Source organism: Pseudorasbora parva, chromosome 23, assembly GCF_024679245.1.
Source record: "Pseudorasbora parva isolate DD20220531a chromosome 23, ASM2467924v1, whole genome shotgun sequence".
NCBI lineage: Eukaryota > Metazoa > Chordata > Actinopteri > Cypriniformes > Gobionidae > Pseudorasbora > Pseudorasbora parva.
The window spans coordinates 26065961-26088774 of record NC_090194.1 but is presented as its reverse complement, the minus strand read 5'-3'; the positions used below and the strand labels follow the sequence as shown (position 1 = coordinate 26088774).

The window sequence follows — 22814 nt, the reverse complement described above, 5'->3', positions numbered from 1 at the left end:
TATCTTATTTTGAGTTTAGCAAAAGAAAGATATTTATAAGTTTTAAGTTCTTCTTGATGGTGAGTACATTTTTAATTTTAAGGAGAATTATCTGTTTTGAGCCAGTGATAAAGTTATCTCGGCTAAAAAACCCCCAGATACATTTAAAAAATATATATATTTTCAAGGACACATGACGTTCTCTAATTTACCATGCATTTCCCAGGAGTGGAAAATTAGTTATCAAAGACACATGGAAAATCCATGATCAAAATAAAACCAATTTTAAGAATTCCATATAGTATCATTTAATTTTGCTTTTGAGTCAAAAGCACCTCAAAGTCATTAACCACACTGTGTTCAGTTTTCAAGAGCATTTAATATGAACTGCTTAAATACTGTGAAAAACATTAATAAACAGAGAACTGTACAATACTGTACACATTTTAATAAGTATATTATTCATTTGATCTTCAAACATAGCATACGCTGCACCATATAAAATGTTCTTTAGTCTTCACGTAGATCAGGCAAAATATCAATCCTTATTTCAATTAACTGACGATGAACCATACGCATTCCTAACAAAAGTCTTCCTTTCCAAATAAAAAACTAAAAAGAAAGGTTCTTATAACTTGAGACAACCAGACCAATCTCATGGTTTTTAAAGTCTAAAAGCTTTTCTTAAATCAGAAAAATATATCCAAGCCATTAAAATCAGTGCTCTCCATGGCAGTCTGGCTCATCTCTGATTGTATATATTCATCAAACGCCAATATAGAGTCATTAGTAGAAGATGGATAGGTTAAAGTTGCTTCTGGAACCACAGTTGCAACTGAAGAATTTTGTTGTGCGCTTCCAATAGTTTTCTCACTATTCTGGCCATTGTTCAACATCTCCAGGAGACCCGTGCTGTCAGGTGAGAGGTTATTGGTTGTAGTCGCAGGTGACAAAAGCTCAGCAAAGAACTGGTCATATGCTGGGCTGTCATAAGCCGAGGTACTAGAGGTGACAGAGTAGGGCGACGAGAGGGCCGTGCTGTCCGGTCTGGGTGCAGCTTCTCCTTGGCTTCCCAGAAGCTGGTTTAGCTTGGCCAGTTTCTTTTTCTTGGCCTTGAGCTTTTTCATTAGCTTTAACCTGAGGGCATCTGTAGTGTTAATGGGCTGGTCTGCTGAAAGGCTTGGAGTTTTCTTAACAGGCAGACACATGCCACCAGGAAAAGTGACTGATTTGTGTAGAGGCGCTACAGCAGGATTCACACCACTTGAATTTGCCGGTTTCTTGTTTATGAAGCCACCAAACATGTCAGCTGGCTTTGCTGGTAGAGCTTCATTGTCACATTTCAGAATGGGTTTGGGTTTTGGCGCAGGAGGAGGAAGTCTCACTGGTGTAGAATGGAAGGATGGATGCCGATGAAGTAAAGAGGACAAAAGTGGTGAAGGTGCATGTACTTTTGTAGCCTCTGATGAATTCACCACAGTGGGATTGGCCACAGGAAGTACTTCCTTCAAACCAGAACTCTGAGGATTTGAAGGTTGACAATTGGACTTAGAGGTACACGACAATCTAGATGTTACTGGAAGACTAGGGAGAATGGCCGGCATGACGGCTGGGCTCTGGGGAATCTGAAGATCCTCAGTGGTTCCGTTCACGTCAACCAGAGTGAGGGTCACTATATCCGTGTGTGACAGACCCTCAAATGTGTCCAGTAATGTGGTGCTGCCAATGGATGCATCCAGAGTGCTGGCAGCAGATTCTCCCACAGTGAGCGCGCTGATGAGACACGTGTCATCGGCCACAGAGTCTGACAGTTTGTCCGAGTGTTTATCATTGACATTTGGGACCGCCGAGGGAGCAGTCACTGAGCAAACCTCTGAAGCAGCATCTTTAGTGGAGTCTGCCTCCCAGAAAACAATGTGAATTTCATTGGCAGGAAATGAAAACCTCTTGTGGGTGATGCAGTAAGGGTGTTTCAAATCATCGAGTTCCAGCCATGAGCCTTTAAGACAGAACACAGACATGTAAATTAAGTAGGATTACATCCTGTCACATCAAAAGACTTAAAGGGTTACTTCAGCGATTAGCATATGGCCTTGTATCAGTAGAAACCCTAGAGTATATTCAAATGATTGTGCTTTCCCCCCTCATATCCCCCTGAGACAAGAGATTTATGCATTTTATTTCTGGAAAAATTCCTCCTATGATGGAAATTGACGATATTTGCATCATAGGAGGAATGTTTGGAATAAGGCTAAAGACTACAGCCAGCAGAGGGAGCCATTTCCGCATGTTTTGAACCTGCACATGGGGGATGGGAGATTACACTCAGCTGGCAGGGAGAGCTCAGCTCACAGCTACAGGCACTCATTTAAACGGAGGTATGGAGAGCAATGTAAGTGTTTTAACTTCTCAAATTAATTTCTATGAAAGTTAAGATTGCAAAGGCATGAACTCAAACGTGCCAGACTGAATTCGCGTTGTGAATGTATGCCGCGAGTGTAGTCACGATTACCTGAGCTCTCATCACGAGCTCATCAGCTCATGATGTTAAATGTAATATCACTCCTGCAGTTAGTGCTCAGTGCTGTGAGACTCGCGTGGTGACTCACTCATATTTAACAGACACGTTCAGTTTTTAATTGTAGTGTCTTCAACTCAGTCACTGTAATCCAGTAGGTGGCTTTAGGAATGGCCTAACAGAGCAGCGAAGCATTCTGGGAATTGTAGTCTTTCATCCCCATGAGACAAAAATACATTTTCTGTCTTTTCTCAGTCTAGAAGGCACCAAAATCAAAAATAATTTCACATTTCTACTACATTAATGATCCAGTTTAAATACAAATTCATCTTCCCAGCGCTGAAGTACCCCTTTAAGCCCTATTCGGACGGTAATTGTTTCTCATGTGGACGTTCGTAAAAATACATTTGCTTGCCACCTCAGTGATATAACTCAGATGGTGATATATTATTTATGGAGGAGCAAGAACACTGCTCACGTGGTCAGTCAAATGATTGTTTGTTGTAAAAATGTAATTTGCTTGTAATAAAATATTTAATTTAATAATAAGAAATTATTAATTTAAATCTCCTGTTTAAAATGAAAAGTAATTTTAAAAATGTGGAAATGAGCGTAAGTTACCCAACTACCTATATTACATGAATTACTGCCATAATAACACATTTCAAATGTTTACATGTTTTTTTCTTTCTTTCTCTTTTAAACAGTGATGAAAGCTTATTCTTGTAAACACTTTCCAGCATTTCAGTAATAAAAGTGTAGGCTAGATCTTTAAAATGCATCCAATTTACAGGGAAACGCACTGATACGGTGCCCTGCAGTGCCTGTATATGATGAAAATACCTTACGACCCCACGAGCAACATGAACTCATGACTTTGCGTAAACATACACGCCACTTTCTAAAGCTAAGTGCCGTGTTATCTGTACGCATTGAGCTATCCGGTGTATATATCTACACCGAAAAAAACATCATCCCAGCGTGTATATCTACGTCATGTGATTCCGCCAACCTGATCTCACAGAATGAATATTTATAGCCTAATTTTATATTTTGGAGCAACTAACTCCACTCCTACCCTAAACCTACCCACTCTCAAGAATATAAAAGACGTAACAGGCAAATAAATGTACAGTCACATGTATTTATTGCAAAATCTGACCAAAAAACTGTGTAAAAGTATTAACTAATAATGTTGCATTCCAAGTCTTCTGAAGTCATACGATATCTTCATGTGAAGAACAGAGATGATCTTAATGTTTTAGTCATTGAAATGATGATCGCGCCCCTTTGTGAACAGAACACACACGCACTCGTTCATATTTCTCATTCAAATGATACACACGACTCTTTAGAATTACACGATCGGTCACGAGACACACGAGAGCCAAATGGCATTTTACAAACAAAGCTGACGCAATGACGCAATTGGTCACGAGACACGACACCCAATGCTGCCAAAGCTGACCTGACGTTTCTTCCGGCGGCAATATTTGAAATGTATTATTAATCTTTGGCGGATGGACTCGACGTTCTGATCGCTTTTGGGGATTTTCTCCACACAACTCAATCATTTGCCTCGGTACACTAGGAATATTTGTACTTTCTGAATAAATTGTGCCTGCAGTCGTATCTGCCTGTTATATCCTGTTTTTTATAATCCACAAATGGGTAGGTTTGGGGAAGAGTTTACGTTACGCGTTCAAAAAGTCTGAATACGTGCGTGTCCACAAGGTAAATGGATTTATAAACATACTAAATTATTTTGATTTTTTGAAAATGTAAAAATGCAGAATGTTTCTTGTGATGGGTAGGTTTAGGGGCAGGGGCAGAGTGTGTGTGTGTGTGATGAGTAGATTTAGGGGCAGGGGCAGTGTGTGTAATGGGTAGATTTAGAGGTAAGGGGAATAAACAAAACAGCGCTGATAAACACGCTAAAAAGCGATTATGCTCTTGATAGCACGGCAAAATGGCGTGTCATACATACACCATTTCATGAGATCAGTCTGCCACGAGAAACAATTACCGGATAGGGTAGGCCCTCAAAAAAAACAACGTAGACTGAAACTGTGTAAAGGAAATCTCTCTTGTATTGAATTTAGGGCAATCTTTTTCCCTACACCAAACATTATTTGTAGTGTGCCTCCCATAAAATAATCGCAAAGTCTCAGCTTTCAAATTCTGTTTATCAAATTCAAACAATAAATGGTGTTTTGACATGACAGATCGCTGTAGAGCCTCAGTTCTCTTCCAGTTTAATACAAGTTATAGCACAAAAAAAAACATGCATGAGCATCATAAAGTATGTTGAAATATACAGTACAACTTATGAAAATGTATCATACACCATGTAATCTCTCACTAAGCGTTTCAACTACGGAAAGTTGTCAATAAAACCAAATTTTTACTACATAAATTACCCAATTTAATTAGACACAATTTAATTGAAGTGCCTCTTTAACACTGCATTTACCTCAGAAAAGTTATCCAATGTTCAAGTTCCTTAGCTATAAAAAAAAAAAAATCTTACGATTAACAATATTTACAATTACTTATATACAGCTCTGGAAAAAGATTAAGGGACTACTTAACATTGATAACTCATTGACATGAGAAATTACATAGGTGTCAATGAAAGCCTTTCTGAGCCATCGGATTTCAACAAAAATATCTTAATTTGTGTTTCGAAGGTAAACGTAGGTCAACGAAAAATGTAAGGGGTCGAATGGAGGTGTCGTGCGATATTAGGGTTAAGTAATTATTGACAGAATTTTCATTTTTGGGTGAACTAACCCTTTAATGTCAAGCCCTGGTTGAATGGTAGTGCAAGTAGATCAGCTAATAAACTCACAGAATCAAAATGGAGACTCACCGTTGCTCTGACGGATCCATGAGACAAAGTGCTGAAGATGCTTATTGTATTGGATAACAGTGCTAACGTTGTAGTGCACGTTTTGGAATTCAAACGAGAGTTTAGAGATGTCTTTCCTGGGCAAGCCCTCCACAAAGTGCAAAGCAAACACAGGGGACAATCTGCAAAAAATATTAACAGAAGAAACAATTATCAATCAGACACAAAGACCAACAGAATTTCAAATATTCGATTGTGATGAAGCACGGTGATTATCCGGGGGAAAAAGAAACAAGGGCATTTGTATTTATTCCAGCTCTTGCCTTTCAAGCACCATTTTCCTCCTCTGGTTTTTACGGTTGCAGTTACTGCACTGAGTGCGGTGGATGGCTTTTAGTGGGTGCCAATCATTCAGAATCTGAGTGAATGTTGTAAGAGTCTTCTCAACACTGCAAGACAAAAGGAGGGTTGTGTTACTTGTGACACCAAAACAATTATCTACTAAATTAAAAACAGTTTAAAAATCACCAAATACAAATTATTTCATATTAAAAGACTAAATGCTTACCTGTTGCTTACAGTATGACTACAAGAAGTGCATTTAAATTCCCAACGGATAGTGTGCTGGAAAAGATCCTGAGCCCACTTGTCAGACCGAAGAAGGAGAGGGAGCGCAAACACGGGTGTTTCCTGCTGACCTGCATGACAGACGTATAGATCACACAATACAAATGCCAAGCAACACATTGAAATTAAATTACTTTATGTTATAAGTATTTTTTACCAATTTCACACTTCAGTGTAGGCTGAAGGAGTTTGAAGAGTGACAGACGAAGTGCAGACAGCTGCCGCTCTGCCTCATCTAGGACATTAGCAGGGACTCTGGTTACCTTATCTGCAAAGAGAAAAAAAAGCTTTTAAGAATATTAAAAGTTAACAAATAAAAACAAAATAAATAAAACATTTTAAATGAAGATTATTAATATATGAGAAAAATAATGATTTTGAACTGCCAAAAAAGAGTCATCAGCAACTCCAGTCTCATTAGTTTGCAAGCTTATGCTGGAATTGATTCAGTAAAACCGAGGCCATCGTTATACTGTTCAAGTCACTCCGGAGCTAAAAATCAGATATGGTAATGAGAGTTTTCATTTACAGCGCGCACTGTAAGGAGTCGATCAATCACAACAGACTAGGTTGTCTGACCAAACACAGCAGAGTAGGCTCTCGAAAAGGAGTGTTTTTGAGTCTGAATCGGTGGTAAATCTATTGTAGGAGACCACCAAAACAAAAATCGGAAACTTTAAAATAGCATTTAAGGGGCGCATTAAAGGGGGGGTGAAATGCTGTTTCATGCATACTGATCTTTTTACACTGTTAAAGACTTGGAATCCCATACTAAACATAGACAAAGTTGCAAAAGTTAAGGTGGACGTTTGATGGGAGTATTTCTTTGTCAAAAATACTACTTCCGGTTAGTCATAAGTTTCTGCAATTTTTTTTCGATCATGGGTCCACTTGACGTTAAAATTTCGGAATTTCCTTGTATGGGCCGTACGGACAATTCTACCGGAAGAGCGCGAGAGAGAGAGAGAGAGAGAGAGAGAGAGAGAGAGAGAGAGCTAGAGAGAGAGAGAGAGAGAGAGCGAGCAAAAGCAACATGCTACGCCCATCAAAGCGCTGGCTCGTAGGCTGCGCTGCACAGGTGATGTGACTTCAAGAAATTAACAATGTCACCAAAAAAGTGCGTTTTTGGTTGCCAGACCAAGACAGTCCTGTACAGATTGCCAAAAAACCCCGCGTTAATGCAACAGTGGATGTAATTTGCTTTTCCGGATCAGCAACCGAGTTGCGCAAAGGTTTATGTCTGTTCACTGCATTTCGGTGCCGACTGTTTCATAAACAAGGCCCAGCTCGACGCCGGATTTTCCGATCGCCTAATGCTGAAGGATGGAGCAGTCCCAACGATAAAGGTCCCAACGTTAGAACCGCAGGCGGTGAGTAAGACTGCTTTAAATGTCTGTGTTTTTGCCTATGCCCATCAAGTAGCCCAAACATGATCACATATAGTTAATTGATCAATGGAGCATGCGATGTGTAGTGCGTGTACATTTGTTTAGCTGGCCACTATATGTGTAACTTTATGTTTGTGTATTGTAAAAGCACTCCAAACAACAATACACAAAGAGTGGGGAAATATGTTGAACTAAATAAGCGCGCTTCTTCATTCAAATGCGCTACTATTCCATGTCTTTCTATGTAAACACTAGCCTGCCGTGCAAAACCAGTCCGCTTTCTACAATTGTCTACACAAACCACACGTAAACCACACACACACGTGCACAACTGCACTTCCCACATGTACACCTTCAAAGACAAAAATACGACGATATAATTCAAGTATAAATATGTAAATAACAAGTAGCTAAGCATATTATATAGTTAGTGTATAACTTGTACCACATAGAGACGTCCTGCTCTAGTCGTTTTTGCTGCTGCTCCTGTTCAACTGCAGCCTCTGGGTCTGATTCCGGATCATAGATGTATGGCTGTATCTGATTAAAAGCCATATTTCTATTTTGAATAAAGTTTTTTCCCGCTGTTAGGGATGACACAGCTTTACGACGCACTCAACCACAATAACAGCGGCGCGCACACGTCATTATTTAGCTCCGCTCACACGACACGCCCCCACCCGCTCGGCTTTTTTCGGAAAGACTCGGAACAGCGCATCTTTCTTATATAATTATTAAAAAAATAAAGACTTTTCGGAGATATGCAGGATGCAATGCTACTCTATAGGTACTCAAGATTGACATGACACTGACTGAAACTGAGTGTTTCACCCCCCCTTTAAATTTAATGTGTAATTTTTCCCCCCAAATGTATTATAAATATAAGGAGTGGGCGATATACTGGTAGAAATTTGACAACCAGTAAAGATTTTGGATCCTATCGCCTTTACGCTCATGTGATGGTACTGTGCCGCGGCATCACAAAAGCTTATGATTTGAATGCGTAAAGCCTTAAGGTTTAAAAACAAGTTCTGATATATGTTTTCTGAGCGCACACACCTGAAACCTGTGCACTTAAAGCCGCTGCTCAATCATACAGCAATGGTCACATACACTTTGAGGTATATCACCCACCCCCTGATAAATATCCATTTAGAACCAAGACCATGTGTTTATATATATATATATATATATATATATATATATATATATATATATATATATATATATATATATATATATATATATATATATATATATATATGAATACATATAAATAATTGTAATTGGCAATATATGTACTTACATAACATTATACAAATACTATATGGAGTGACAAGGTGGTCACTTTAGCTAATTTTGTATTCCTTTTACCTTCACACTGTTGCTCCTTGGCTTTTAGATATGCACATGTCTTATCATATGTAGAGCAAAGGTTCCAGACAGCAGAGTTGCTGATAGGTGCTGATGTCAACTTGTCAATTAGCTTAACATTCTGACATGGAGTCTCTCTGATGGTCTTGCAGTTCACAAGCATCGTCAACAATGAATCCAACCAACAAAGGTTGTCCTCATTTTTCCAGAAGAGATGAGGATGCACAGGAACCAGTGTAGAATTCACCTCTGGTGATTCCATATCTACATCCAGTTCGAAGATCTCCTCAACCTCATCTTGAGTACTAGATACACAAACATCCTTGTCACACAAATCTATATCCTCATGGGTAGCAGCAGGTATCTCTTTCGAATGTTGTTCCTCAGTGTCCTTAATAGAGACAGTCTTTTCAAATATTGATTGTTCACCATCCAACATTTGCCTTTTAACAGCATCCTTTGGAAGGATGCCGTCATTGACATCAGCACCACATGGCTCAAATAAAACGTCCAGTTTCTCCTCTCTCAATCGCTTCGAAGGGGAGGATGCATCATCGACATCGGACAGGGTAGAAATGTTCCTCTTGCATCCATCTTTAGACAAACCAGCACGCACATCTTCCAGAGATCTACTAACCAATGGGTAAAGGCACTGCAGTGACAGAAAAAACACCACAGATGTAATTGACTGTTTTACTGGATAATCAGTCTTTTTAAAATGTAGGACTGCACGATTAATCGAAATTAAACCGCACATGATTTTTTTATGCGCAGCTTGTCAGTGAAGCACGGCTCGGTGATCAGTAGTAGACACTGCCCCGCAGAAGTAACACTCATCGTTTCAGGAAAACACTATGGACATCACACTATTGCTGTAGCTGAAACTTTTTGATTGATAAACATGACTAATAAACAAAGATGAATACAATGCTCTCTGCTATTTTCATGATAATAACGTATATATTTATACTTCAATGCTAATCGCATAGACTTTATCACTGAATAGAATGCTATGAAATATGTTGTGTGCCTTATTCGGTGTAAGAAGCCACATATTCTCACAGAAGGATGCTCAATGGTCATGGTGCTTTCACATGGAGCATATATTCAGTGGGTACGGAAAGTACACATTTTTCACACTTTGTTATATTACAGCCATTTGCTGAAATCGTTTAAGGTCATTTTTCTCTCGTTAATCTACACACAGCACCCCATATTTACAGAAAAACACAGAATTGTTGACATTTTTAAAGATTTATTTAAAAAGAAAAACTGAAATAACACATGGTCCTAAGTATTCAGACCCTTTGCTCAGTATTTAGTAGAAGCACACTTTTGATCTAATACAGCCATGAGTCTTTTTTGGAAAGATGCTTTTCACACCTGGATTTGGGGATCCTCTGCCATTCCTCCTTGCAGATCCTCTCCAGTTCTGTCAGGTTGGATGGTAAACGTTTGTGGTCAGCTATTTTCAGGTCTCTCCAGAGATGCTCAATTGGGTTTAAGTCAGGGCTCTGGCTGGGCCATTCAAGAACAGTCACAGAGTTGTTGTGAAGCCACTCCATTATTTTAGCGGTTTGCTTGCAGTCATCGTCTTGTTGGAAGGTGCACCTTCACCAAGTCTGAGGTCTTGAGCACTCTGGAGAAGGTTTTCATCCAGGATATCCCTGTACTTGGCCACGTTCATCTTTCCCTTGATTGCAACCAGTCTTGCTGTCCCTGCAGCTGAAAAACACCCACAGCATGATGCTGAAAACACCATGCTTCACTGTTGGGACTGTATTGGACAGGTGATGAGCAGTGCCTAGTTCTCTCCACACATACTGCTTAAAATTAAGACCAAAAAGTTCTGTCTTGGTCTCATCAGACCAGAGAATCTTATTTCTCAACATCTTGGAGTCCTTTAGGTGTTTTTTTTTCAGCAAACTTTCATGTGTCTTTACCGAGTAGAGGCTTCCCGTCAGGCCACTCTGCCATAAATCCCCGACTGGTGGAGGGCTGCAGTGATGGTTGCCTTTCTACAACTTTCTCCCATCCCCGAATGCATCTCTGGAGCGCAACCAGTGATCTTTGGGTTCTTTTTTACCTCTCTCACCAAGGCTCTTCTGCCCCGATAGCTCAGTTTCCTGGCAGCCAGCTCTATGACGGGTTCTGTTCATCCCAAACATCTTTCATTTAAGGATAATGGAAGCCACTGTGCTCTTAGAAACCTCAAGTGCAGCAGAATTTTGTTGTAACCTTGGCCAGATCTGTGCCTTGACACAATTAATTTGCTCTAACATGTGAGGCAAGTGAGACCAGCTGTAAGGTCTTATATAGACAGGAGTATTGCTTTCCTGATCAAGTCCAATCCGTATAATCTAACACAGCTCGACTCAAATTAAGGTGTAGAACCATCTCAAGGATGATCAGAAGAAATGGACAGCACCTGAGATGAATATGAGTGTCACAGCAAAGGGTCTGAATACTTAGGACCATGTGATATTTCAGTTTTTCTTTTTTTAATAAATCTGCAAAAATGTCAACAATTCTGTGTTCTTCTGTCAATATGGGGTGCTGTGTGTAGATTAATGAGAAAAAAGGAACTTAAATGATTTAGCAAATGGCTGCAATATAACAAAGAGTGAAAAATGTAAGGGGGTCTGAATACTTTCCGTACCCACTGTACACACACACACACACACACACACACACACACACACAACGAAAAAAGCCACTTCATTAAATTTGATTAATCGTGCAGTCTTAGTCACAAGCATTTAATATGACAAATATCATATTACCAAAAAAACAAACAGTTGGTGAATAACACAAAACTTGTCAAGAACATGCTCCGCACTAAATAAAGCCTAATTTTAGAACAGTAGTTTTATTTTCAATGTAAAATGTTATTTGTAAAACTCAATATAACAGACATTTTCATGACTAATTTTGCCTCGCACTGTAATGCAATTTCTTTCTTTCTTTCTTACTTTTCGTACACAAGCTTTTTACTTCTTTTTTTGAGTCACGATTTTCAGTAGCAATAAGCATATTATTGGACTCTATTCTAATATTGTTGCTTAATTTTTGTCTAAAATAAAATCAGCATAAACAAAAGGTAAAACACACTAACTTAGTGTGAAAAAGCAATACAAATATTTTTCCATTATACATGTTTCAGAATTGTAAATGCCTTTTCACACTGAATCTGACACGAACGGTGCACTCTCATCAATCATGAAACTACTGATTGAACATTAGGTGGAACACTACCCAATAATCTGCTGAGCAGCCTATCGTCTTTGACCAGAGAAGAATCACTTAAATGAACCACTAAGACATCTGCAGTAGAATCATTGAAACACTTATAAAATTAATTTAACGGTCCCGTTCTTAGCGATTCCATCTTTCAAACTTTAGTTAGTGTGTAATGTTGCTGTTGGAGCATAAATAATACCTGTAAATTTATAAAGCTCAAAGTTCAATGCCAAGCAAGATTTTATTTAACAGAAGTTCCCTTTCAAAGCCTACAGTGAACGGACGCTTTGGACTACACCCCTGCACTTCCTTGCCTGGGTGACGTCACTAGAACCGTTTGTTGACTAACCCTCCGCCCACAAGTACACGCAAAATAGGGGGCGTGGTCTCGTTGCTCTCCCACGTGGAGAACAGCGCGTATTCAGCGCTTGCATCTCCCCGTTATGGTAAGAGACGGGACCTTTCCGGGCAAAGTGCGCTAAGCTGCTGTCCAATCACAACATGGGAAGCGCTGGATCAATCAGAACTTGTTACGTGTTTCTAAAGGAGGGACTTCATAGAACAAGGAAATCATCAGGCCTTTTTTAGGACAGAGAAAACAGCGGTGTACAGATAAGTAAATTGTGTGAAAAATACTGTGTTTTTTTTACACGCGAAACATGAACTCATGTTATATTACACACAGTAAACATAAAGCTTCGAAAACACACGAAGAACGGGACCTTTAAACTCTCTGGCTGGGCAAGTTGATTGGCAGTATGAACATTCCAATCCTCAACATCCATCTTTCTTCCAAATACTTTTCTTCAGAGTTTACACTGGTTATTAAAACAGCTTTTCTATAAGCACCACAAATCTTGTCCTTTTGAGCAACAGCAGTGGCCCTAGACATGTGATCTACAGCTAATAAAAAAATAAAATAATTTTTTTTTTATATGAAATAAAAAAATCTTGCTGTCACACCAAGTGTGAATAGCTCCCCATATGGATCTATTGTCTCTAAGTTACACAATGAAAAAAATTATGATTTTCTTTTTTTACTTTTTATTTAATAATTAAATTATTTAATTAATTACTTTAATTTTAGGGTGAAATGACCAATATATATTCTTGCCAAGTTTTGTGAGATTCACACACTCATTACAATGTCAGTTCTTAATAAGCAAGGCATTTTAATGTAGTGGAAACTCAAGTGTCGATGGATAAAAGGTCTCACCACTGGATTTGTACAGAGCATAACGGTTTCCTCCAAGTTGAGCGCGTAAAAGCGGAGGGAATTGGTCTGACCTTTTTCCAAGCACCACGGACAGTTCCCAGGTGAGGCATTTCTGTCTTTACACTGTAAAAACCAAAAACAGATGAGAAACCACAAAAGCTTTAAAACAAATCAACAACACTCCTTACAGAAAATAGAAGACTACAAAGAAAGCAATTAGTGTACAAAGTGCTTTAATGACTATTCTTTCGCCTTTTACATCACAGATTTCCGTGTTGTTTCTTGTTTGAGGTGGGGCAATCAAATCAATAAAATTGTCCATTCAAATTAGAAATAAATTTGAAGGTGACAGCGGAGCTTTGCACGAGTGACAGAGGGAGAGAACTGAGCATAACTGACTTTTCCCAAATACCCCACCACTGCTGGGGTCGGAGCCCCTATACCAGTCCCTTTGCCGTTCATTTTCATGCCACTGAAGTTTCCATTCTTTGATGAATCCTGCTGCCATAAACTTGACATAACCGTGTCACCTGGTTCACCGCCTGAACATGCTGCAGTGAGAAAGAATATTTCATTTCTGAGACATCAACTGAACCATTCCAGGTTGATACACAAAGCTAACATTCCAAACTACATCAAATGAGTGCATGCCAGTCAGTAAGAGAACAGCGTTTAAAGTCAAGATAGAACTGAAGTTGTGATCGCCTGTTCTTCCCTACTATGTATATCTGAGTGGCTTCTCAAACAAGAAAAATGTAAGGCATTCATCAGTAATTGATTGGATCATTGTGGTTTGCCATTTCTTCAATCTCATGTAAGTGCCAGGTTGTCACGCCCTCGTGGCAGTAAACACATCACTTCATCAGAGAAGAGATTTGTTGTTAAAAGTGCAAGTTACTTTGATTAAAGGAATAGTTCAACCTCAAATGTCAATTCTGTCATTTACTCTCTCTCAAGTTGTTCCAAACCTGTATCAGTTTTTTTCTTTTGCCGAACACAAACCATGATATTTTAAAGAATATCAGTAACCAGACAGTTAATCGTCCCCATTGACTTCCATAGGAAAATAAATACTATGGAAGTCTGATGGGGACCATTGCTGAGGGAGAGTAAATTTACCTAATTTACATTTTGTTCCTTAAAGACACACGAACTTAAAAAAAAAAAAAAATGAATGTGAATGTGAATACAAATCATTCATAATAAAGACTTCAATATTCCATAAGAAAAACAAAACAAAAGATTTATCCCATTTACATTTTTACAGTGAGCAAGTTTTAGAGGGCTTTGTACAGAGTTTTAAGTTCAGTATCAGAGGGCAACTTTATAATCAGCGCGCGACTTGTTTTCAGGCCAATCACAAATCAATATGCAAATATATGTTAAGACGACGACCAATCCTACTTATAGAAAGCAAATACATACATCATTGCTGTCGCTAAGGTTCTGAATGCTAAACGTTTCAATAGCGTAAGTATATTTCAAAAGTTAACTGAAATACAGTTACCTTAAATACATAAAAACAAATTAGATGGCACAACCCAAAAATATAATAATCTGCAAAATAAACAGTTTGGGCTGAATCAGTGGGGGAAGTGTAATACCAGAATGCTGAAGGAATAGCATGGACAGTTTTTCAATCGATCTTGCAGCACTGTTTTCTTACTGACATTTGAGTTTTGGTCCTGGATAAGCTACGCTATTATGTCGAATACACAAGACTCTTCCGATAACTGCCTTATTAAGATAAAATATAAACATATGCAAAGTCTTTAGATATTTTAAATACTTCTTTGTTGGCTAATATCAAATGCGGCTACAGTGAGCTGATATGACAAGCAGATCGCCAAAATCTAAAAGATTGCATTCACAACAACAGATTTTCGAGACTCGCATCATCTGCACAAACACATAACGTACCTCGAAACCGGATCGAATGTTGAGAATTTCCAAATAAGATTTCATACACGCATTAGGTAGTTCCAGCACGCCGGTAGGAGACATTTCAATGTGCGTGCCTCTCAGCGCTCTCAGTCGTACGCTCAACGTACTACTTCCGGTTTTGAAGGAACAAGTAATAAAGTTTTTACAAAGTTTCTTTTACAGTACAAGAGCGCCATCATCTGGGTTGTCTGCGTGCATGCCGGTAATCGAACGATTGAAAATACTGTCGAAATTAAATTAGGGAGCAGAAGGGATTTAACCAACAACATCAAAACATTCAAGTCTAATCTATAATTAACAACAGAAACACGCAAATAGACAGGCAGATACGTGTTAATGAGGTATAAATTATTTAGATTGCTGAATGTGTATATAAATATTCATAAAAATATGTGTAAATAAAGCCATATAGAATAAAGTTGAGCATTCAGTTTATTGCTACACACAATTTCTCTCTCAAACTTTATTCGTTGCATGCACGAGTGCAAATTATTCAAACGAATGGAGAGATCAAATACATTAATAGCCTACGTTAATTAATAAAAATACAGATGAGATTAAAAAATACTGATAAAATGTATAAATTATTTTTAAAAGCACCAGTTTTATGGTTCAGTTTTCATAAACCTTTACAAGAAGGTTTCAATTTGTTAATGTATTTACTAAACTAAACTAACTCTGATCAATACCTTTATTAGCATACAGTATAATATTTGTTAATGTTAGTTAATGAAAATACAGCTTTATTGTTTGTTCATGTTAGTTGACAGTGCATTGTTAATAAATACAACTTTTGATAATGCATTAGTAGCCTAAATGTTGAAATTAACATTAAAAAATATTATGAATGCTGTAAAGTAGGCCTATCATTCTTAGTTCATGTTAACTATGTAGTTAACTATGTTAACTAATGAAACGTTATTGTAAAGTGTTACCCGGAAATAAAGACTTTCAAAAGCAAAGTAAGATCACATCGATATGATCATATGATGTCGTGTTGACTTTAAATTCTTAAAAACAGATAGAATAAGGGCAATGAAAAAATAAAAGCGTTCTATAAGTAAACGGAGGTGTTACAGAATGCACATGCATCATGTATCATGTAGCCTATCTGGTGACTCATTACCTGGATAAGAATTGTTTGGTAAGTTCACTTTTTTAGGCTAGGCTACTTAAAAAAAAAAAAAAAAAAAAAAAATAGCCCATGCCAATCCAGAATATTAGCTTGTTAATTAAATAAAATCGACCAAGAGTCGTTAGATTTCTATTTAACCTACTGTGGACTATCCGGACGCAGGCGTTTAAACGTTTCTGACTTAGTTAAAACGTTATTTCTCTATTATATATTGTATTCTTTTGATATGTCAAAAGTTTGCATACCACACAAATTTAGCATGCCAAGAATGAAAATGAAAAAATTGTCAATATATTAGATCAGCATTGGTCTAAAATAAACATGACCGTACAATGCATATCTTATGGATAGTACTTTTTACGACGTACCCAAGTGTCAGTAACAGCGCCTGTGCTCATTACAACATATGCCTGTGCGTCTGTGAGCATGTGCTTGAGCGGCGACGCGCCTTATTGAGGAGTCGCAGGGCGCTACAGCTGCTCTCTTATGAAACAATAGAAGGCTATATGGGCATCAATTCCCCATCAGGCTCCCCTGGCGGTTTATCTGCTGCTCCCCGTCCTACACAATACGAATTTGCATATTTTCCCAAGATTCAGCCATTAGCATGCACTTCGATTCTTTCGTGTGCTTGGACATTAATTTGGTTTCTATATTATGGCCTAGATAGAATAATAATTAAACAATTATCAATGTTGCGTTTTTTTGTATGTGATAATAGACAGACAGACTGACAGACTGACAGACAGATAGACAGAGAGATAGATAGATAGATAGATAGATAGATAGATAGATAGATAGATAGATAGATAGATAGATAGATAGATAGATAGATAGATAGATAGATAGATAGATAGATAGATAGATAGATAGATAGATAGATAGATAGATAGATAGATAGATAGATAGATAGATAGATAGATAGATAGATAGAGATAATCATTGTGCTCCACCATTGCTTTTCTTTGATTTCTTCTCCATACTAGCTATATTTGATCTGCTCAAATTACTACTGTAATTATGAAATGTAGGTAAATATATAAATGCACGAACTAAATCTAAATGTTATGATATCGAGATGAATGTTTTGAGAGTATTAACACGTGGAATACAAAAATCGTAACCATTGTTTTGGGGAGCTGTCATTTAATTATTCAAATTAAAAACTAACTAACTGCAGAAATCTCCTATGACGCTGTCATAATTGATTCATAACGAAATTAATCAGCTTTTGATACTCAAAAACGAATCCCGCCGATTAAGCCACTTTAATAAATATGACTCATAAATGCATATTTTCGTTAAAATCTGACTTGGATGTCCATATAGTGTTTGATCTAAGCGGGGCGTCAGTTGGACTGACCACTCTTTCATTCAGCGTTTTCCACCTCACAGCAACGCCGACACTCCGCATTGACTCACTCATTCATCAGCACTCCGCGTGGAGCACATACAACACAGTACTACTACAGCCAACACAGTACACACAGCCTTTGCTTTAAGCTGAGACAAGAAACACACACACTCACTCCGTATTTTGTATTTACCCGCCATTTAAAAGACTCATGACGTTTCACAAAAGGCAGCCAATCGCTGCGCGGCTGTTATTAGGACAATGGAAAGCGCTCAGCCAATCGCAGAAATGTTCGGCGTGGCGGCAGCCAATGGAATGGAAGCCCTATTGAGAGTAATGCTAGAGGGTTGAGAGAGCAGACTACTGCGTAGCGCTATTACATCCACATACAGCCATTGCAGTACATTCACTATCCAGACAAGACAGTGGTAAGTGTCAGCTTGTAGACATTTCAAAGTGTGGGGTAAGTACAAAAATTGCGAGAAAAGGTCAGAAAACCATACGGATTTGAAATTTACCTTGTAAAAAAGCTATTTTATTGGTGAGGGGATTTTTATGAAACGTTAAAAAATATGATGTTATCCCCTCAGAATAGAATTACCGGATCTTTTTATTCATTTTTTTCTTGATTTACACCTTAAAATATACTGAAAATAGTCGGTTTTATTCGAGGGTTGAAATACTGAAAATGTGACGAAAATTATTTTATTCAGACTATTCGAAATGTAATGTTAAACGGACAACTAGGTGACAGAATTGCGTGCAAACAAGGTCTATGGACGGTGATAGTGCCAGCAAGCAGCCATTGCAGCGCTTTATAAGGGATGTCTGTCAGAAGAATACAGTGAACTATGAGAAATTATAAGAAAGAAAAAAAACAGACTAACGGAAAAATTAAAGCATTACGCCATTCTTGTGTGTATGGATTTATACGCTCTGTGATATTGAAATGACAGAGATACGGGCGGAAAAAAATCACCTCAGAAGCTGCGCTTTACTGTAATGGCTGACTGTACTCGCATAGGAAACAAGGCAAAGCCATAGAGCTACAGACAGGCGCAGTTCGCTTCAACTTTTTCAAATCGGGTTTTCTAACTCGCCGAGCTCAAAGTTCGCGTTTTTTAAGGCGGAAAATAAAAATTCAATCTTTCGTCGTTCCAACCTTGTTATTTTGATATTTTTCCGTGCGTGAGAAGGGTGTTAATTTGAGAGTTGAAGTGAGGTAGGTAATGCGGTCGCGCGGCTCCCCCTTATTGCAAAGCAGTGTAATGGCTGAGCGCTGACACAAAGAGAAGGAGCCATATTCTCAGTGTTAGTGCATGAAGACAAGCGGCCATTGCGAGCCCACTGCAACTCTACACAGCACAGACCCAATGTATTACTATACACCAGGCGAATGCACTGGGCTTTTTGCGAAGGAAACAATTTTCGGTCAGGAAAACCGACCCGCGCCGTTTGTTTGTCGTGTCCAAAAGCGAGCAGGAAGGCGGGCGGAGACATTTTAGGGGGACTTTCTTTCATGAAGAAGGCTTTCTCACAAAATGGAAGAAGAAATATTGCCGTCGTTGTTGACCTCCTTTCCTTCAGCGAGACAAGAGTGTGCGCCATTGCTATTTCAACGGTACATAGAGAGAAACGGGCTCTTTTCAACGGGGAACACGGCGAAAGTGAACTTGATTATTATGAAATTTTACGAGTTTTTCAATATCGCGCGTACTTTGGCACATTAAATAACTTTAAAGAACTTAGTTATTTTAGCACTTTTAACCCTTTTTAACTTTGAAAAATACGGGTTGAAAAAAAGTGAGCATTTATAAAAACTTTTTAATGTTTCAAAGGTGCATACAATACTTATTTTTTAAACGCAATTTTGTGGAAGGGATATTGTTTACATCAATAAATAGTCAAATTCGTTGCAAATAAAAACTTCGCTCCCTGTGAAAGCTTAATACTACAAAAAATAACTTAAGTTAGTTAAAAGATTTTCAATATTATCACGTCAAAATAACAATTTTGCTAGTCAAGTTCAAAGCAAAGAGCAAAGCGATAAACATTTAAATAGGACATTGGGAGTAGAATTTAATATAATTTTATAAAAAATAAAAAATATGTTTTTGTAATTTAATGATTTTTAATATTTTTCTTCCTCAATTCAGGATATTTAGGCAAAGATGGGGAAAGATCCAACAAAACCAAGAGGCAAAATGTCCTCGTACGCGTACTTTGTCCAGACCTGCCGAGAGGAGCATAAGAAGAAACACCCTGAGGCAACGGTCAACTTCTCTGAGTTTTCCAAAAAGTGCTCTGAGCGATGGAAGGTCAGTCACACCTTTAATTAACATTGTGGTAATGCCAGTTCCCGCTCTTCCCAACAATGATTTTTTTTTCATCTCTTCCTTTAGACTATGTCAGCCAAGGAAAAGGGGAAGTTTGAAGATATGGCCAAACTCGACAAGGCACGTTACGAGAGGGAAATGAAGAACTATATTCCACCCAAAGGCGAGAAGAAAAAGAGGTTTAAAGACCCCAATGCTCCCAAGAGACCCCCGTAAGCACCTTGTTTGTTCATGAAGATGCATTGACTTTTGTTATGCATTCAAAGTTTATAATTATTATTTTATCCTGTTCTGTCAAAGGTCTGCATTCTTCATTTTCTGCGCCGAGTTCCGACCCAAGGTAAAAGAAGAGACCCCTGGTCTGTCTATTGGGGATGTGGCCAAGAAACTGGGTGAGATGTGGAACAAAACAGCATCTGAGGATAAACAACCATATGAGAAGAAGGCCGCCAAGCTGAAGGAGAAGTATGAGAAGGTGAGAAAAGATGCCACGCCTAATCAGCATCCTACTAATGTAACACTTGTTACATTACATGGTGCAACCCATGCTATATGAAGGCATTTTCCTAAATTAAATTGAACCAAACATCTCATTTTCCTTTTAGGACATTGCTGCATATCGCTCTAAAGGCAAAGTGGGTGGCGGTGCAGCAGCTAAAGCCCCTTCCAAGCCGGACAAGGTTAATGATGAGGATGATGACGACGACGATGATGATGAGGAGGATGAAGATGATGACGACGATGAGGATGACGAGTAGATAAAAAAACGTTTATAGCTTAGCTTGTTGTCTATAAAGCATTTAACCCCCCTGTACACTTTACTGAGGCCATAAAATGGGTAAATGAAAAAAAAAAAAAAAAAAAAACAAGAAAATAATTAAGGCTGTGTATATGATATGTTTTTAAGCTGTACAGTTTCTTTTTTTTCTTCCTTTTTTGTATAGTTAACACTACAGAAGTGTCATCTGTGTTCGTCCAAATGCCCCAACCCTTAATTTAGTTCGAAATTTAATTTCTTAAAGATGGTTCCAACACCACTATCCTTACCCGGTACAGTTAAAAAAAAATGGGGGTTGTAAAATTGTCTTGGAGGTCAGTGGAGTTTTAGATGTGCGCAGCACACAACCTAGTTTCATGTGAGGTTGTAGTTCATATCTTAATGTACTTTTGTTTGTTTACTCTTTTTCCAGATCAAATATTATCATTAGTAAATCGCCGTATCAAAGTTATTTTACTGTATTTTGAATACCACTGTAATTGCAGAAATGATAAAAAAAAAAAGTAATGTTTTGTTCTGGTATGCTTCTGACATCAATAAACTTTTTTTTTAAATAAAGAATTTTCCAGCTTTTCTTCATCGGATTACCATGTAATTGTGATTTTTAAAAAAGGCATTTGGAGCTCATTGTATCAAACACCAAATATAAGTGGGTTTATCTAAAGTTTTATGGGTCTTGTTCATGCCAAACGATTTAGGTAAACACATTAACAGAATAGCATCATGTCAGATAATGTGTATTACTCGAGACTGATTCCAAACTCAATTCTCTTAATATGTCTATTGGGTGCTTCATTTTATCATATTAATCGATTTAGTAGGGCAGTAGATTTAAATGTATGGCTATAGTAAACCAACCAGGGAGGCCGTTTTGAGGCTTTCATGTTTTTTTTTTTTGACAAACAGGCTTAAAAAGAACACACGAATGTATCACCAGATGAAAATCTCGATTAATCCGAGCCGCCTGCTGTTCATCTGGTTAAACTGCATATTATGCTATACAGCGCCATCGTATGATTGTTTTGTGGTACTGTCATATGTTTATACAGGCCAGGGCATGACACTTCAATCAGATTATTCTAGAGATCAGCAGCTCTACATTCGCCATTATTTTCAGTCCTTTATTTTTTAGCTATTTTAAGTGGTCAATATACAGTAGTCACTCTGCTATTATGGATGAGATAGATTTTGTTTAGTTTTGTATTGTACTCAGAGGCACAATATCTAATTTATGGCACTAATACCATAAAAATGGTTTGTTAATTTCAAATGACGTCAAAAAAGAGAAGCAGAGAAGCATTTTCAATAACATCTATTATTACCATGAATTGTTCATGTCTATTATTAAATGCTATATTATAGAAGAGACTGGGGCTAGTTGTCTTACTTTACTCTTATGGATATGTATCATGATTTCCCCCACCCCTGTAACTTGGCTACAAAACAATACAATTATTAACATTAATTACCAAGAAAATACAGGTAAATTGAATATTGTAGAAGTTACTTTATAATATGTGACAACTAGACCTGTGGTCCATTCTTCATACTCCGAGGCTCTGAGAAAATGACAGATGGCAGTTCTTCTACTTGTGATTATTGATATCTGCATGGCTAAGTTGGCTCTTCAAACGAATTTGTGGATTTGATTAAAATATCTGGATTAAGTTTTAGATTACTGCATGTTTTTGTGTTCGCTGAAGAGCAGATATATTTGAATGTCTTTATTGTCATAGCTGTACAACAAAATTAATGTGCAATTCCTTGTGGTAAAAAGTAACACACGACAAGCATAATACAAAACACTGAGTAAAAGTAAAACACACAACAAGCAAACTCGACATACCTGCAAGAATATATAAATAAATAAACAATATTAGGTATATTACACAATATGTATTGCACAGTCCAATGTATTACTGTTTATGTTTTCTAGTTCTTTTATGGCATTTGGATAAAATCTGTTCATAAGTCTAGAGGCAATACTAGAGCTTCGGTGCTCAAAACCATGATTAGCAATGCAGTGATTGGCTGTAGACAAGACGACAGCTTTTTTAAATATACATACAGAAAC

At 37.8% G+C, this 22814-nt stretch overlaps 2 protein-coding genes across 3 annotated transcripts; one reads left to right on the top strand and one right to left on the bottom strand.

Annotated features, from left to right (window-relative positions):
• Positions 1-338: 338 nt before the first annotated feature.
• On the bottom strand, positions 339-15244 carry uspl1 (ubiquitin specific peptidase like 1). Of its 2 annotated transcripts, XM_067433132.1 has the most exons (9): positions 15114-15244; positions 13593-13744; positions 13194-13316; positions 8738-9389; positions 6133-6243; positions 5917-6046; positions 5672-5797; positions 5370-5530; positions 339-1978 (listed from the first exon to the last, which is right to left on the bottom strand). In XM_067433132.1, exons 2-9 carry the CDS (start codon positions 13710-13712, stop codon positions 669-671), a joined length of 2733 nt encoding a protein of 910 aa, XP_067289233.1. In that variant the 5' UTR covers positions 13713-13744; positions 15114-15244; the 3' UTR covers positions 339-668. The 2 variants fall into 2 exon arrangements, with proteins under 2 accessions (XP_067289233.1, XP_067289234.1); XM_067433133.1 differs by lacking the exon at positions 13593-13744 and having other exon boundaries at positions 15114-15241.
• A 2672-nt stretch (positions 15245-17916) lies between these two features.
• On the top strand, positions 17917-21293 carry hmgb1a (high mobility group box 1a). Its single transcript, XM_067433141.1, has 5 exons — positions 17917-18054; positions 19783-19944; positions 20029-20174; positions 20263-20437; positions 20568-21293. Exons 2-5 carry the CDS (start codon positions 19798-19800, stop codon positions 20718-20720), a joined length of 621 nt encoding a protein of 206 aa, XP_067289242.1. The 5' UTR covers positions 17917-18054; positions 19783-19797; the 3' UTR covers positions 20721-21293.
• Positions 21294-22814: the final 1521 nt, after the last annotated feature.

Bases quoted from the DNA above. Each gene is read 5' to 3' on its own strand.
- uspl1 (XM_067433132.1), bottom strand. From the start codon at position 13,712: ATGTCAAGTTTATGGCAGCAGGATTCATCAAAGAATGGAAACTTCAGT. The intron at 6,244-8,737 runs GTAAAAGGAATA...TTCTCTTTGCAG, and splicing joins CAAGGAGCAACAGTGTGAAG to ATAAGGTAACCAGAGTCCCT. The intron at 6,047-6,132 runs GTAAAAAATACT...TCTGTCATGCAG, and splicing joins TACACTGAAGTGTGAAATTG to GTCAGCAGGAAACACCCGTG.
- hmgb1a (XM_067433141.1), top strand. From the start codon at position 19,798: ATGGGGAAAGATCCAACAAAACCAAGAGGCAAAATGTCCTCGTACGCG. The intron at 19,945-20,028 runs GTCAGTCACACC...CTCTTCCTTTAG, and splicing joins AGTGCTCTGAGCGATGGAAG to ACTATGTCAGCCAAGGAAAA. The intron at 20,175-20,262 runs GTAAGCACCTTG...GTTCTGTCAAAG, and splicing joins AATGCTCCCAAGAGACCCCC to GTCTGCATTCTTCATTTTCT.